Consider the following 12,134-nt stretch of genomic DNA (forward strand, 5'->3'; position numbering starts at 1 on the left):
AAAAGAATTAGACCTTGTGTATTTGTTCTTGTGGAATAAACATGACTGCTTCAGCTTAAGAAGCTAGATATGCCTTTCATTACTGCAGATAATTAAAATATATTTACTCAATGAATCAGGTATTGTTCGTGATATCAATAATTTGAAGCTCAGTTTGTCTAGCCACTGCAAGTGACTTCAGCTCTCCAGGGTTGGCTTCATATAGCAGTTGCTTGAAATAAGAACCCTCACAAAATTCCTGGTAATTATATGCAAAATAGTCTTATCCATACAGGCTCGCCGGTTCAGCAAACTTTTTAGGTCGACGACTCGTGCCGTATCCATTAGGACTGAGCCACGTACGACCAACAGACTCCAACCCCTCAGAATCGTAATCAGAATGCATAAATGCTATAGCTTATTGGATTTCAGCCTTGATATTTTAAAAACAAATGTCAATCGATCTCCGACGCGTCGGCAAGCTCCGAAAACTGTAGAATTTTTTTTTCGAAATTTAAGATAGATCTTGCGACCCACGGCACTTTTTTAGTTTGAGGACCTTCGGTCTGTGTTAATCATTACGCCTGGGATGAACTATGTTATTAGGTTGATGTTATTTGCTTCAAGCACAAAGCAGCCAGATGTGCAGTGAATCAATATACTCATACTCGATTCTGTACTGTAGTATATATATATATATATATATATATATATATATATATATATATATATATATATATATATATATATATATATATATATATATATATATATATATATATATATATATATATATATATATATATATATATTAAACGCCACGAAGCTCGAGTATACAATTCATATCTATGCACTTCATGATGTGAAGCAACCAACCATAGTCTTTATTCTTAGCTGAAGAAATATGAGCTGCTGATGCAAGATTCGATCGATACAAGCTGCGTAAATAACTTCCTGATAGAAGGAATGTTTTTAGTTTTGCAAAAGTGAGTGTGAAAGGTACGTATGCTTTTAGACAAGCACCTGAGCAAATAAACATACACACACACCCATACACACACATGTTTGTATTACATTCAGACCCAGGACCTCATTGTATTTTCCATTGTTCAAATCCAAGTATCCTAACCTTAACAATACCCCATACCATAGAATTCTTCCGAGGACGTGGTGATTCTTTAGAAATCACAACCGAGGACCTGAAATTCTTTTGTTCATGTCCTCGGTTAGATAGCAAAACAAACGCACATACACACACACATATGTATATATATATATATATATATATATATATATATATATATATATATATAGTGGCGTAGGAAGGTACGTTTGAGTGGGGGGCTGAAGACTGATGGCCGGCCTGGGGGAGGGGTCTAAGGGGAGGGGGTGTCCCCCTCCCCTTTGGAATTTTTTTGCATTTTCAGGTGGCCTCAGATGCAATTTGGTGCAATATAGCACACTTCAACCCACCCACTCCATTTTGTATATAATTTTGCATTTTCACTTGGCCTTAGATGCAATTTGGTGCTCCAAATGAGATTTTTCCTCATTTGGAAATGAAATAGGGGTTTCTGACTTGCGAAGCGGGGGGGGGGACGGAATGATACTTCCGCCCCTCCATATTTTTCACTGGGGGGGCTGGCGCCCCCCAGCCCCCGGTTCCTACGCCCTTGTATATATATATATATATATATATATATATATAGGCCTATATATATATATACATCTAATTAAACATACATTTATTTAAATGTATGCTATGCTTATGTTGATTGAGTATAAACATCACAGAGTATTTACTGGTTTAATTGAACACTCTATATACGAGCCAGAGATAAAGTCATGCAAGGTTTGAATCAAAAACATTTGTAAAAAAATTGGTCTTGAAAACACTTGTTGGTATTCACATGAAATCAGTTGGGTAGTATTATACCCCCCCCCCTGGCCCCTCCCCTCCGTCATCTTTCACATTCCTGCGGGTAGGAAAGCCAAGCCAATTTAGTTACACACAAAGCACATATAAAAACAATTTAGGGGAATATATGTTATCAATGAGATGGGTCTGTTGTTGTGGATTGGATGTTGGAAGTGCAAAACAAATGGGTAAATTGAGACAGTTTTTCCACTTTAGGCCTCCGGGAGCAGCGTACGATATTTTCTTAACTGCTGAGTAAAGAGGTTTGTTTACAAGTGACGAAAACAAAAGTACTGTAGGCTCTCATAGCAAAAAAATCTACACGGTCATTATTCGGAAAATTGATGGTTCCATGAATGCACACAATTTTTGAGTTTTCGGTAAAATTTGCAAAGATGACAGTTTAATCAACACAAATATTTAAATTTGTATAGGGCAGTTCTATTCTGTATGGAAACATTATATCTTCTGCTGTATTGTCATGAGGTGATATTATACCTCTTTAAGTTCCTATAAAACTCATCCAAGGTCTTTAACCCTTTTCACTTTTATCCTTCAAGTTTACCCCTTGTTAAATTCCCACGATTCCAGAATAAAGAACAACATTAAAAATTGATCGGTCCATTTTCAGACGTCTAGTTTAGGAGCCCCAAAATGATAGGTTTAGGAAAGGTGCCAAAAAGCAGCAGGAGCCTCATCTTTTTGATATGTTATCAATCAGGATCTAGTTGTTGTGGCTTACATGTTAAAGAGTATGAATGGAAATATATCTGGTGTAAAAATTGGGTCAATTGAGGCAACTTTAGACCACTTTAGGCCTCCCAGGAGCAGTGTGCGAAAATTGTATTCTATGAGTAAAGAGGTTTGTTCACAAGTGAAGAAAACTACAGGCTCTCATAGCAAAAAAAATATGCACAATACGGCAAATTGATGGTGCCATTAATTGGCAACTTGTCAGTTATCCTGTAATGGGTAGCGTTTGGCTAGTGAGAACTTCTATCCAAACTATGGCCATATTTGGGCAATAGATATACCCTTTGAACGTTCAAAGGTATTCCATTCGTCTATATTAAAACTAAGCAAACACAAGTTTCTTATTGACTAACGCACTAAATCATGAAAGTAATGTGGTCTATAACTTCATGTTTTAGTGTGTAAGTCAATAATAAAACTTGTTTTTGTTTATTTTAATATAGATGTATTGTACACCTTTGAACGTTTATACGGTATATATATTTCCCAAATATTAGCACAACCAAAGCCTATATCCACAGACGTACATTGTGTGACAAACTAATTTATGAATACGAAACGTACCATAGAACGAAGGAACCAACAGCGGGTTTACATGTGCTTAATTTCTCGAACATCTGGGAAAATTACTTTAGTAATTTGTCACTTTCTGACACTATATATCTATTCACTCATATATAATAGATTATATATCCAGTTATACGTTGAGGAAAAACGGCATCAGCTGATCAGAAGATTATAAAGAAGGTTGGTGTTTTTAGAGATCACGAGGAAAAGAACATCATAATTGGTACGATTAGTTGTTGAATCAGCCGTTCTATATATTATCTATATAGAGCTGCTGAGGTAGACTGCCCCAGTATCAAAGTCATATTGCTCAAAATCATGTTAGGCCTCATGGTGTCACTTAGTTATGATAGGGGAGAGGTTTTAATAAATAGAAATCATATAGTGCCATTTAGATTGGACATTTTGCACAGTTGTCTTCCTTTGAATGACATTCAAGTATTATGCGAAGAATGATGGATTAGTTTTGATCTTATTGCTCACATTAGTTGCATTGATTGGATTACTCATGTAACATCGAACATGCAGAGGACTATACACAGTTACGCAACGAGGATAGCACAATGAGTTGGTTTATTTCTGATGCATGTATCTATATATAATTCGATACTACTAGTTAAGATAGTTACGTTTTATTGTATGGTTAATGTTACTCTGAAAACTCAGTGTATATAGCAAAAAGAAAACGTATGCATTTCTTTTATTCAATAATCTACTGATTGATTTGTTCTCATTCATATTTACATTCCTTATCGAAGGCGAAAGGAATGATCTTTGCGATGATGATGGTGTGTGTGTGTGTAGCAATTTGGCTTGCAAAACGATAATTCAATAACTGTATGGTGGGTGAACTTTAATTAGGTACGTGGATGCACCTCTTCAGTAGAAAAGTCCTATTGTTTTCTGTGGAGGTCAAGAACATTTGGGGTCAATGGGGTGAAAGTCTTAAAACCATCGAAACACAATAACCTTCAAAAGCATTCGGATGAACTGCATTCTTAGCATGTGGGTGTAACTATAAGCAAGTAGTACAGTCTTATTTGCGATTACCAGAGGTCAACTATTGACTGTCTGATACGGATTTAATCGCAACTCCTCAACAATACATCGGGAAATTTTTTCAGATTATGATTATGATTACTTCAATCTTGTCACCAGTACAGTTTAAGTGTATTGCTTGTCATCTACTATTTGATAGCAACAAAGCAATATTCAATATTCTCCAAAACACATCTACTAGTAGAGATTTTAATTAACAGGCTTCAATGAAGGTATATTTGTGTGTCATCCGTATCAGTAGAAATGGTAATTCAAGTAATTGTGACTATGTACGATTGTGTACATAGTGAATAACTTGAGCCAAAGCACGGATCCATGTGGCACGCCAAACTCTAGGGGTACTGGTTCCGAAAGCTCGATATTACTGCAAACTGTTTGAAATCGGTTGGACAGATATTGACTCAAACTACTTCAACACAACATCCTGAAGTCCAAACTGTTCGTGAAGGACATTGGTATGCTAGTGTCGCTCAAGTCGTGCATTAACAACCTTCTCCAAAAGTTTGGAGCTGAAGGACGAGTTAAACACTGGCCAGAAATGTTTTAGCACTTCTGTGTTCGGACCATTTTGAACGGGTTATGCATGTATGTTCGTATTTCCACTCATATTTTATGGAATACAGGGATAAATAATAATTCGTTAAACCCTTCCTTTCTTTTCCTGCACTCTTTCACAGATTGTGACGTAACTGAGTACAGTTTTTTCAAGTGAGGGTTAACGATCATTATCAACATGGCAACCTGGAACCCTTTCATAGAAGACCTGACAGAAAACTTCTTCAAGTGTTCTGTTTGTTTGGATCAATTTAATGAGCCGAAACTGTTACCATGTCTTCATCGATACTGTAACGATTGCTTGAGGAAAGTTGTTCAAGCCAGCCATGATGGGACAATTGAATGTCCACTTTGTAAACAGCGATGTTGTATACCAAAGGATGGATTGGACGGCTTTAAGACTGATTTTCATATGAAGAGTGTGCTCGAGTTCATAGAATTGCGTAAATCATTCGAAAAGAAAGATTTGAAGCAGTGTGTGAGCTGTTCAAAGGATGTGGTATGTTCCGCTTACTGTTTTAAATGTAGAGATTTTCTATGCGACGAATGTTACAAGGTTCATATCAGTAATAAAATGTTTACTTATCACCAACCAAGCACTCTGAAATTGGAAAATATGGCAGCTAAGAACCTAACCATGGAGGAAATAGCTGCAATGACGGAAGATTCCAGGTGCCATTTTCATAAAAAAGAACCAGCCAAATTGTGCTGTGGTACATGCCAAAATGAACCAGTTTGTTTAGTCTGCACTCACGGTAAACACAAAGGTCATGATCTCATAGATGTGAATGACCTAGCCCAGAAAGAAAGGACATTACTGAATCAGAACCTCGCGGAACTAAGCAAGCACAAAACTAAACTATACGCGTTACCCGAGAAGGTTCAAATGACGCTAGTAAAATTGAATGAAAATGTTTCAAAAAAGACAAAGTTGTTGACAATTCAATACGAGGAACAGGCAAAGAAAATAAAGGATAAACTTGCCGAATGTAACGTTGAACGTGAAAAAGGAGCTGCTGACATTGAAAATAGAAGAGGATGTGAAAAACGTGAAATGACAGTTAAACATGAAGTGGAAATGAACCGATTGATCATGAAACATGAAGAAAATATGAAAAAAAACGATGTAAAATATGACCAGGAATTGGAAGAATTTAAGGACAATTGTAAGGAAACGGAGGGTGAATTTTTTAAAATACTCGGGGAGTTAGATAGTAATTTCAAGACCTTGACAACAGCTAAAGATCTTCTTACAAGTCAAAACAAAAACGAATGTGAAGAAATACTAAATAAATGTCAGCAACTTATTAAACGGTTCGAAAACTTATCAGCAACGTCTTCTTCCATTCTTGCATGTAATGACGATTGGACAGACGCACAGTGTGTCCCCGACATAAGAGCAGCCAGTGAACCTATGATCGAAGAAATGAAACAAGAATATCCAGAGTTAGAATCTTTATCTGATTTTGTCATCAGTGATATAACAAAAGTTATATATGATAACGTTGTCATTACAGAAAGCGCAGAGTCTGTTGTTGATGTTGCAGGAATCAAAGCTAAAGGTTATAGGATCAACGGTATGACAAGTAGTAGCGATGGTAATATTGTTTTGACTGGTTATGTATCAGGAGCGGAATCACACATCACTGTCATTAACATGAAAGGAGAAATATTAAATCAGAATGTTTTAAAAAGAAATAAGAGATTTGGGGTTATGGCATTTCGTTACTGTTGTAATTTGCCGGGGTTCAATGTCATTACAGTTTGCAAATGTAATGAAATCGGAATTTATAATATTTCTGACTCTTCTTACCAAAAGAAGAACATCGGTGATATGGTTAAGACGTGGCCAGATGTCAGTGGAAGACCCCGCATTTTGCATTACCACATCCGTAGTAGATGGTGAGGAGAAGCTCATGGTAGCTACCTTTATGTCGGGGAAGGTTTATATATACGGACTAGTACTTGTAAAGCGCTTTATAGAAATTACATATTGAAACAAATAATGGTGGGGACGCGTTTCTGTTCTCTGATACTATCTAAGTGGAGCACGACCATCGGTTCGCGCGTATAGGGTAGAAGTTTTGGGGGGCAAATATACCTCCCAGATCGCTGTAAATAACACTTCCCAGACCCAAATGATGCTCCCAAACCTCTTAAAATTTTAGATCACATGGCTTAGAAATTTAGTTTGGGGAAATACATGGGCGTCTGCAGAAAAAAAAATCAGGGGACAAATAATCCAAGTAGACTGTTGTATATGCGATGGGTTTGGGGTCCTCTCACAGAAAACAATTATAGACTGCCGCAAATGCGATTTCCGTCCTATATTTAACAACTGTGGATAAGTATAATAAAATGAGAACTGCTGCTTGTCATTTGCTCAATGCTTGATCAAACTGCGCCAAAGTTTAATACAGGTGAATTTGAAATGCAGCGTTTGGTCAAGACAAATTGGTAGGGACACGGTATATAATGTCCCCACCACTGAAAAAGTTGATGGGGACGCGTCCCGCTGTCCCCACCAGGATCTGTTCCCATGAGTTACGATACACAGATTCGGTTGTTATCGTTGTATTTGTTTGACTGGAGTTTTACACAAATAGGAAAATATTACAATCCTAATTTCTAAGAGTTATTGTTAGCTGCATATATAATTGGCAAATAACTAGTTCCATAAGGAGTTTATCTCCGTATCTTAATATATCCATTACAAAGACTGGCTTTCTATATATATTGGATTACTTTACGTTAATATCAGTATGTTCATTCGTTACGAATAAATGCTTTTACCACAGCCTAACACATTTTCTTTTGCCATTGTCGAGTTGAGATTGTTGTAAGGCTGTTGTCAGGTCAAATAATAAATATAACACGCGAATCGTGAGTAGACTATAATGCTACTGATTTGTTTGATATCCGAAAAACAAGTTTATCTGACGGATTGTTACGAGTTAGAAATTTTGAAGTAAACTTGCAAACTTCCCGAAATATCTGGGTGCCAGTGGCGAATGCAAGTCAATGATCGGGGGAATATGATTCAGTGGGGAGGGGGATGGGTGTTTTCAATCACGGGGAAATGGTTCAGTCGGTGGATTTTAAAAAATATGTTACATTCAGCCGGAAAAGAATTAGACCTTGTGAATTAGTTCTTGTGGAATAAACATGACTGCTTCAGATTAAGAAGCTAGATATGTCTTTCATTACTGCAGATAATTAAAATATATTTACTCAATGAAATTAGGCATTGTTCGTGATATGAATTATTTAAAGCTTTCGTCTAGCCACTGCAGGTGACGTCAGCTCTCCCGAATTTGGCTTTATAGCAGTTGCTGGAAATAAGTACCCTTATATAATTCCTGGTAATTATATGCAAACTAGTCTTATCCAGACTGACTCGCCAGTTCAGCAAACTGTTTAGGTCCACGACTCGTGCCGTATCCATTAGGACTGAGCCACGTACGACCAACAGACTTCAACCCCTCAGAATCGATAATCAGAATGCATAAAAGCATATGTAGCTTATTGAATTTCAGCCTTGATATTGTAACGCGCCGTCCTCGGTGGTGAGCGCAAGGAAGAGTGGAAATGCGGGAACACAGGAATGAGGCTGTCGACAGGAGATATTAAAGTTTACCCGTTTATTTACGATCTATATACATGTCAAGATGGTGCACAGTGGTCGTGCATTACAGAGGCAATTATTAAATACGAAACCAAGTTTTAACACATGCTCAGAAGTCGATGAAGTTAAATACAACACAGTACATTACTAATGGCGGGTCTCGACACGGAGGGCAGAACGATAGACTTCGGCGCTGAAGATTGGGTTATGGTGAACGGCGGCGCAGTTGGCGGATTGATGAACTGCGGCGCAGTTGGCGGAATGGTGAACAGCGGCGCAGTCGGCGGATTGATGAACTGCGGCGCAGTTGGCGGAATGGTGAACTGCGGCGCAGTCGGCGGAATGGTGAGCAACGGCGCAGTTGGCGGATTGGTGAACTGCGGCGCGGATTGGTGATCGGCGGCGCAGTTGGCGGATTGGTGAACCGCGGCGCAGTCGGCGGATTGGTGAACTGTGGCGCAGTCGGCGGATTGGTGAACTGCGGCGCGGATTGGTGATCGGCGGCGCAGATGAACCGAAGTGTTGAACCTGGTCTTCTAGGTTATTTTACTCGTCGTCCGATCCGACTTCCTGGGCTGGTCCAACACTGTTTTTGCCAATAGATGACTCGTTCGTCTCCTAACTCATGGTCAGAATCGTTCTACCACTCCTATTCCGAGCCGGGAACCGCCCATCGTCCGAGCCCGCAGTTGCCTTTAAACAGAAACTACTTCCTATACCTACAATGTGTAAACTTACACTTAACCCTATTAGAAACATAAACCATGCCCAGTCTACAACCATCAACAACCATCAACCATAGAACACAATTAAATACGACATGCGTGCTGGTTAAGATTTACCCAGACCTAACATTTTTGGCCCCGGAACGTAAACTAGACGTCCTACTCAGTGACCTCCAAAATCAGTCAACAAGAGAGAGTTCCTCCTTAACAGTTGTTCATAAATCAAGCAAGTGACACCCCTTATAAGATTTTATCTAACAAACAATTCCCGTAAAGCGTCTAATAATGTGAAGAATCAACCCAAGTTAAAACATTTGATTGGAGAAAATACTTGTTAACGCTAACGACAAACAATGAGCTTTGACGTGTCGTTACAATATATAACAAATGTCAATCGATCTCCGTCGGCAAGCTCCGAAAACTGTAGAAAAATGTTTCGAAATTTTTGATAGATCTTGCGACCCACGGCAATTTTTTAGTTTGAGGACCTTCGGTCTGTGTTAATCATTACGCCTGGGATGAACTATGTTATTAAGTTGATGTTATTTGCTTCAAGCACAAAGCAGCCAGATGTGTGAATCAATATACTCATACTCGATTCTGCACTGTAGAATACATATAATAAATATATATATATATATATATATATATATATATATATATATATATATATATATATATATATATATATATATATACATATACATATATATATATATATATATATATATATATATATATATATATATATATATATATATATATACATACATATACTTCACATCATTTCACATACAACATCTAACTAAACAAACATTTATTTATTTATACATACGCACTTTTCACACTTTCACAAACACACACAGATAGGTTGTAAGGACCTCCCACTGATGAACAGGCTCGATACCTTTCGAAAATTGAGAACCGAGTCTTCCTGTGGCCGCTCATGCAGTTACTATATGCTTCATCTGATGTGTTGTCCCTCTGTTAATTTTGTTCAATTTGGTAATTGTCTTGATTTGGTGTTTATTCCATCTCCCACAACTCAAATCTTCAATGCAGCTTACTTATTTACATCTAACTTAATTGAGTGTTCTTGATAGGTGAACGTGGTTTCACGTGGGTTATAACATCTGCTAATGTTTGTGAAAGCTGAATGGTTGCCTATATATGCATATATCTCTTGGTGGCGGTGATGGCCGAAATTAAGGTAGGTAAGTTCATGCCACGGTGGATACAACAACTATTTGAAATGGTTGTCAAATAGTCAGGGTCTCGTGATTATTTCAGAAATTCTGTTTCTGCTTTCAAGATCTTAAGGTGTGTGTCATTCTTATTCCTAAACCTGGTGTTGATTGAATCTTCTGATTCTTTAACTGGACTGGAATCCATCATTCATTGTACGTGTCAGTAAATTCCATATTTAATTCACTGTATATAGGCTACATAAGTACTCTTTATCTCCAGTTCTATTGTAAGGGTAATATTGTTTTTTGCTAAACCTTAGGTCATTTCCCCCTATAAATGCTTCCTCAAGAACACTTTTTTTATCAAGACATTCAATGTGCGTCTAGGTTTGTTTACTTTTTTCATAAGGTGACTTTTTTTTCTTGGGGTGTGTCTGTGTATGGAAAGTCTATGCTACAGTTATAGGCTACTTAAGTTTGGGCTATCTAAGTTAATCTAGGGATTTTTGTTTCTAGTAAGGGTATCTTCAATCATTATATGTATTTATCACCATTAGGCCAATAGGAATGAGTTGGTAAGTATAATCACGTACACAACCAATTCTCGCACGATGCATAGAAAAACGAATCGAAAGCATTACTAAGGATTAATGGATTAAGAACAACATCCAGCCTCAAAATTTCTACCAAACGACCGTTATTTTGGCTCAATCTCTACCACGACACACGGTCACCAATCACCATCACACCGTTACAGCCACCATGATAGCCTCACCGCCTCCATGTTCAAACACGCATATAGCTCCTCCCTGTAATTCTATTAACGTTGATTGGGTATAAACTTTACAGAGTATATACTGGCTTAATTGAACACTCTATATACGAGCCAGAGATAAAGTCATGCAAGGTTTGAATCAAAATCATTTTGTAAAAATAATTGGTCTTAAAAAAACTTGATCGGTATTCTCATGAAATCAGTTGGGTAGGATTATACTCTTCCTCCCTCCCGCCCTGGCCCTACCTCTCCGTCATCTCACTCATTCATTCGGGTAGGAAAGCCAAACCAGTTTAGTTACACACAAAGCACATATAAACACAGTTTAGGGAAGTATATGTTATCAATGGGATGGGTTTGTTTTTGTGGATTGGATGTTGGAGTGCATGAATGGAAGTACACGTGGTGCAAAACAAATGGGTAAATTGAGACAGTTTGGCCACATTAGGCCTCCGGGAGCAGCGTACGAATTTGTTTTACTACTGAGTAAAGAGGTTTGTTTACAAGTGACGAAAACAAGTTCTTTAGGCTATCTACACTGTCATTATTCTGAAAATTGATGGTTTCATGAATGCACACAACTTTTAATTTTTCGGTAAAATTTGCAAAGAAGACAGTTTAATCAACACAAATATTTAAATTTGTATAGGGCAGTTTTATTCTGTATGGAAACATTATATCTTCTGCTGTATTGTCATGAGGTGATATTATACCTCTTTAGGTTCCTATAAAACTCTTCCAAGGTCTTTAACCAATTTGCACTTTTATCCTTCACGTTTACCCCTTGTTAAATCCCCACGATTCCCGAATAAAGAACAACATTAGAAATTGATCGGTCCATTTTCAGACGTCTAGTTTAGGAGCACCAAAATGATAGGCTCAGGAAAGGTGCCAAAAAGCAGCAGGAGCCTCATCTTTTTGATATGTTATCAATCAGGATCTAGTTGTCGTGGCGTACATGTTAAAGAGCATGAATGGAAATATATCTGGT

The 12,134-nt window shown here is 37.6% G+C and overlaps 1 protein-coding gene across 3 annotated transcripts; it reads left to right on the forward strand.

The window, feature by feature from the left end:
* The first annotated feature begins 3,158 nt into the window (after positions 1–3,158).
* Positions 3,159–7,288, forward strand: LOC139979251 (uncharacterized). 3 transcript variants are annotated; one of them, XM_071990026.1, is made up of 2 exons: positions 3,159–3,440; positions 4,954–7,288. In XM_071990026.1, exon 2 carries the CDS (start codon positions 5,010–5,012, stop codon positions 6,735–6,737), a length of 1,728 nt encoding a protein of 575 aa, XP_071846127.1. In that variant the 5' UTR covers positions 3,159–3,440; positions 4,954–5,009; the 3' UTR covers positions 6,738–7,288. The 3 variants fall into 3 exon arrangements, with proteins under 3 accessions (XP_071846127.1, XP_071846128.1, XP_071846129.1); XM_071990027.1 differs by having other exon boundaries at positions 3,159–3,397; XM_071990028.1 differs by lacking the exon at positions 3,159–3,440 and adding an exon at positions 3,492–3,805.
* The last annotated feature ends 4,846 nt before the right edge of the window (positions 7,289–12,134 follow it).

This window comes from Apostichopus japonicus, chromosome 2, assembly GCF_037975245.1.
Source record: "Apostichopus japonicus isolate 1M-3 chromosome 2, ASM3797524v1, whole genome shotgun sequence".
NCBI classification, from domain to species: domain Eukaryota; kingdom Metazoa; phylum Echinodermata; class Holothuroidea; order Aspidochirotida; family Stichopodidae; genus Apostichopus; species Apostichopus japonicus.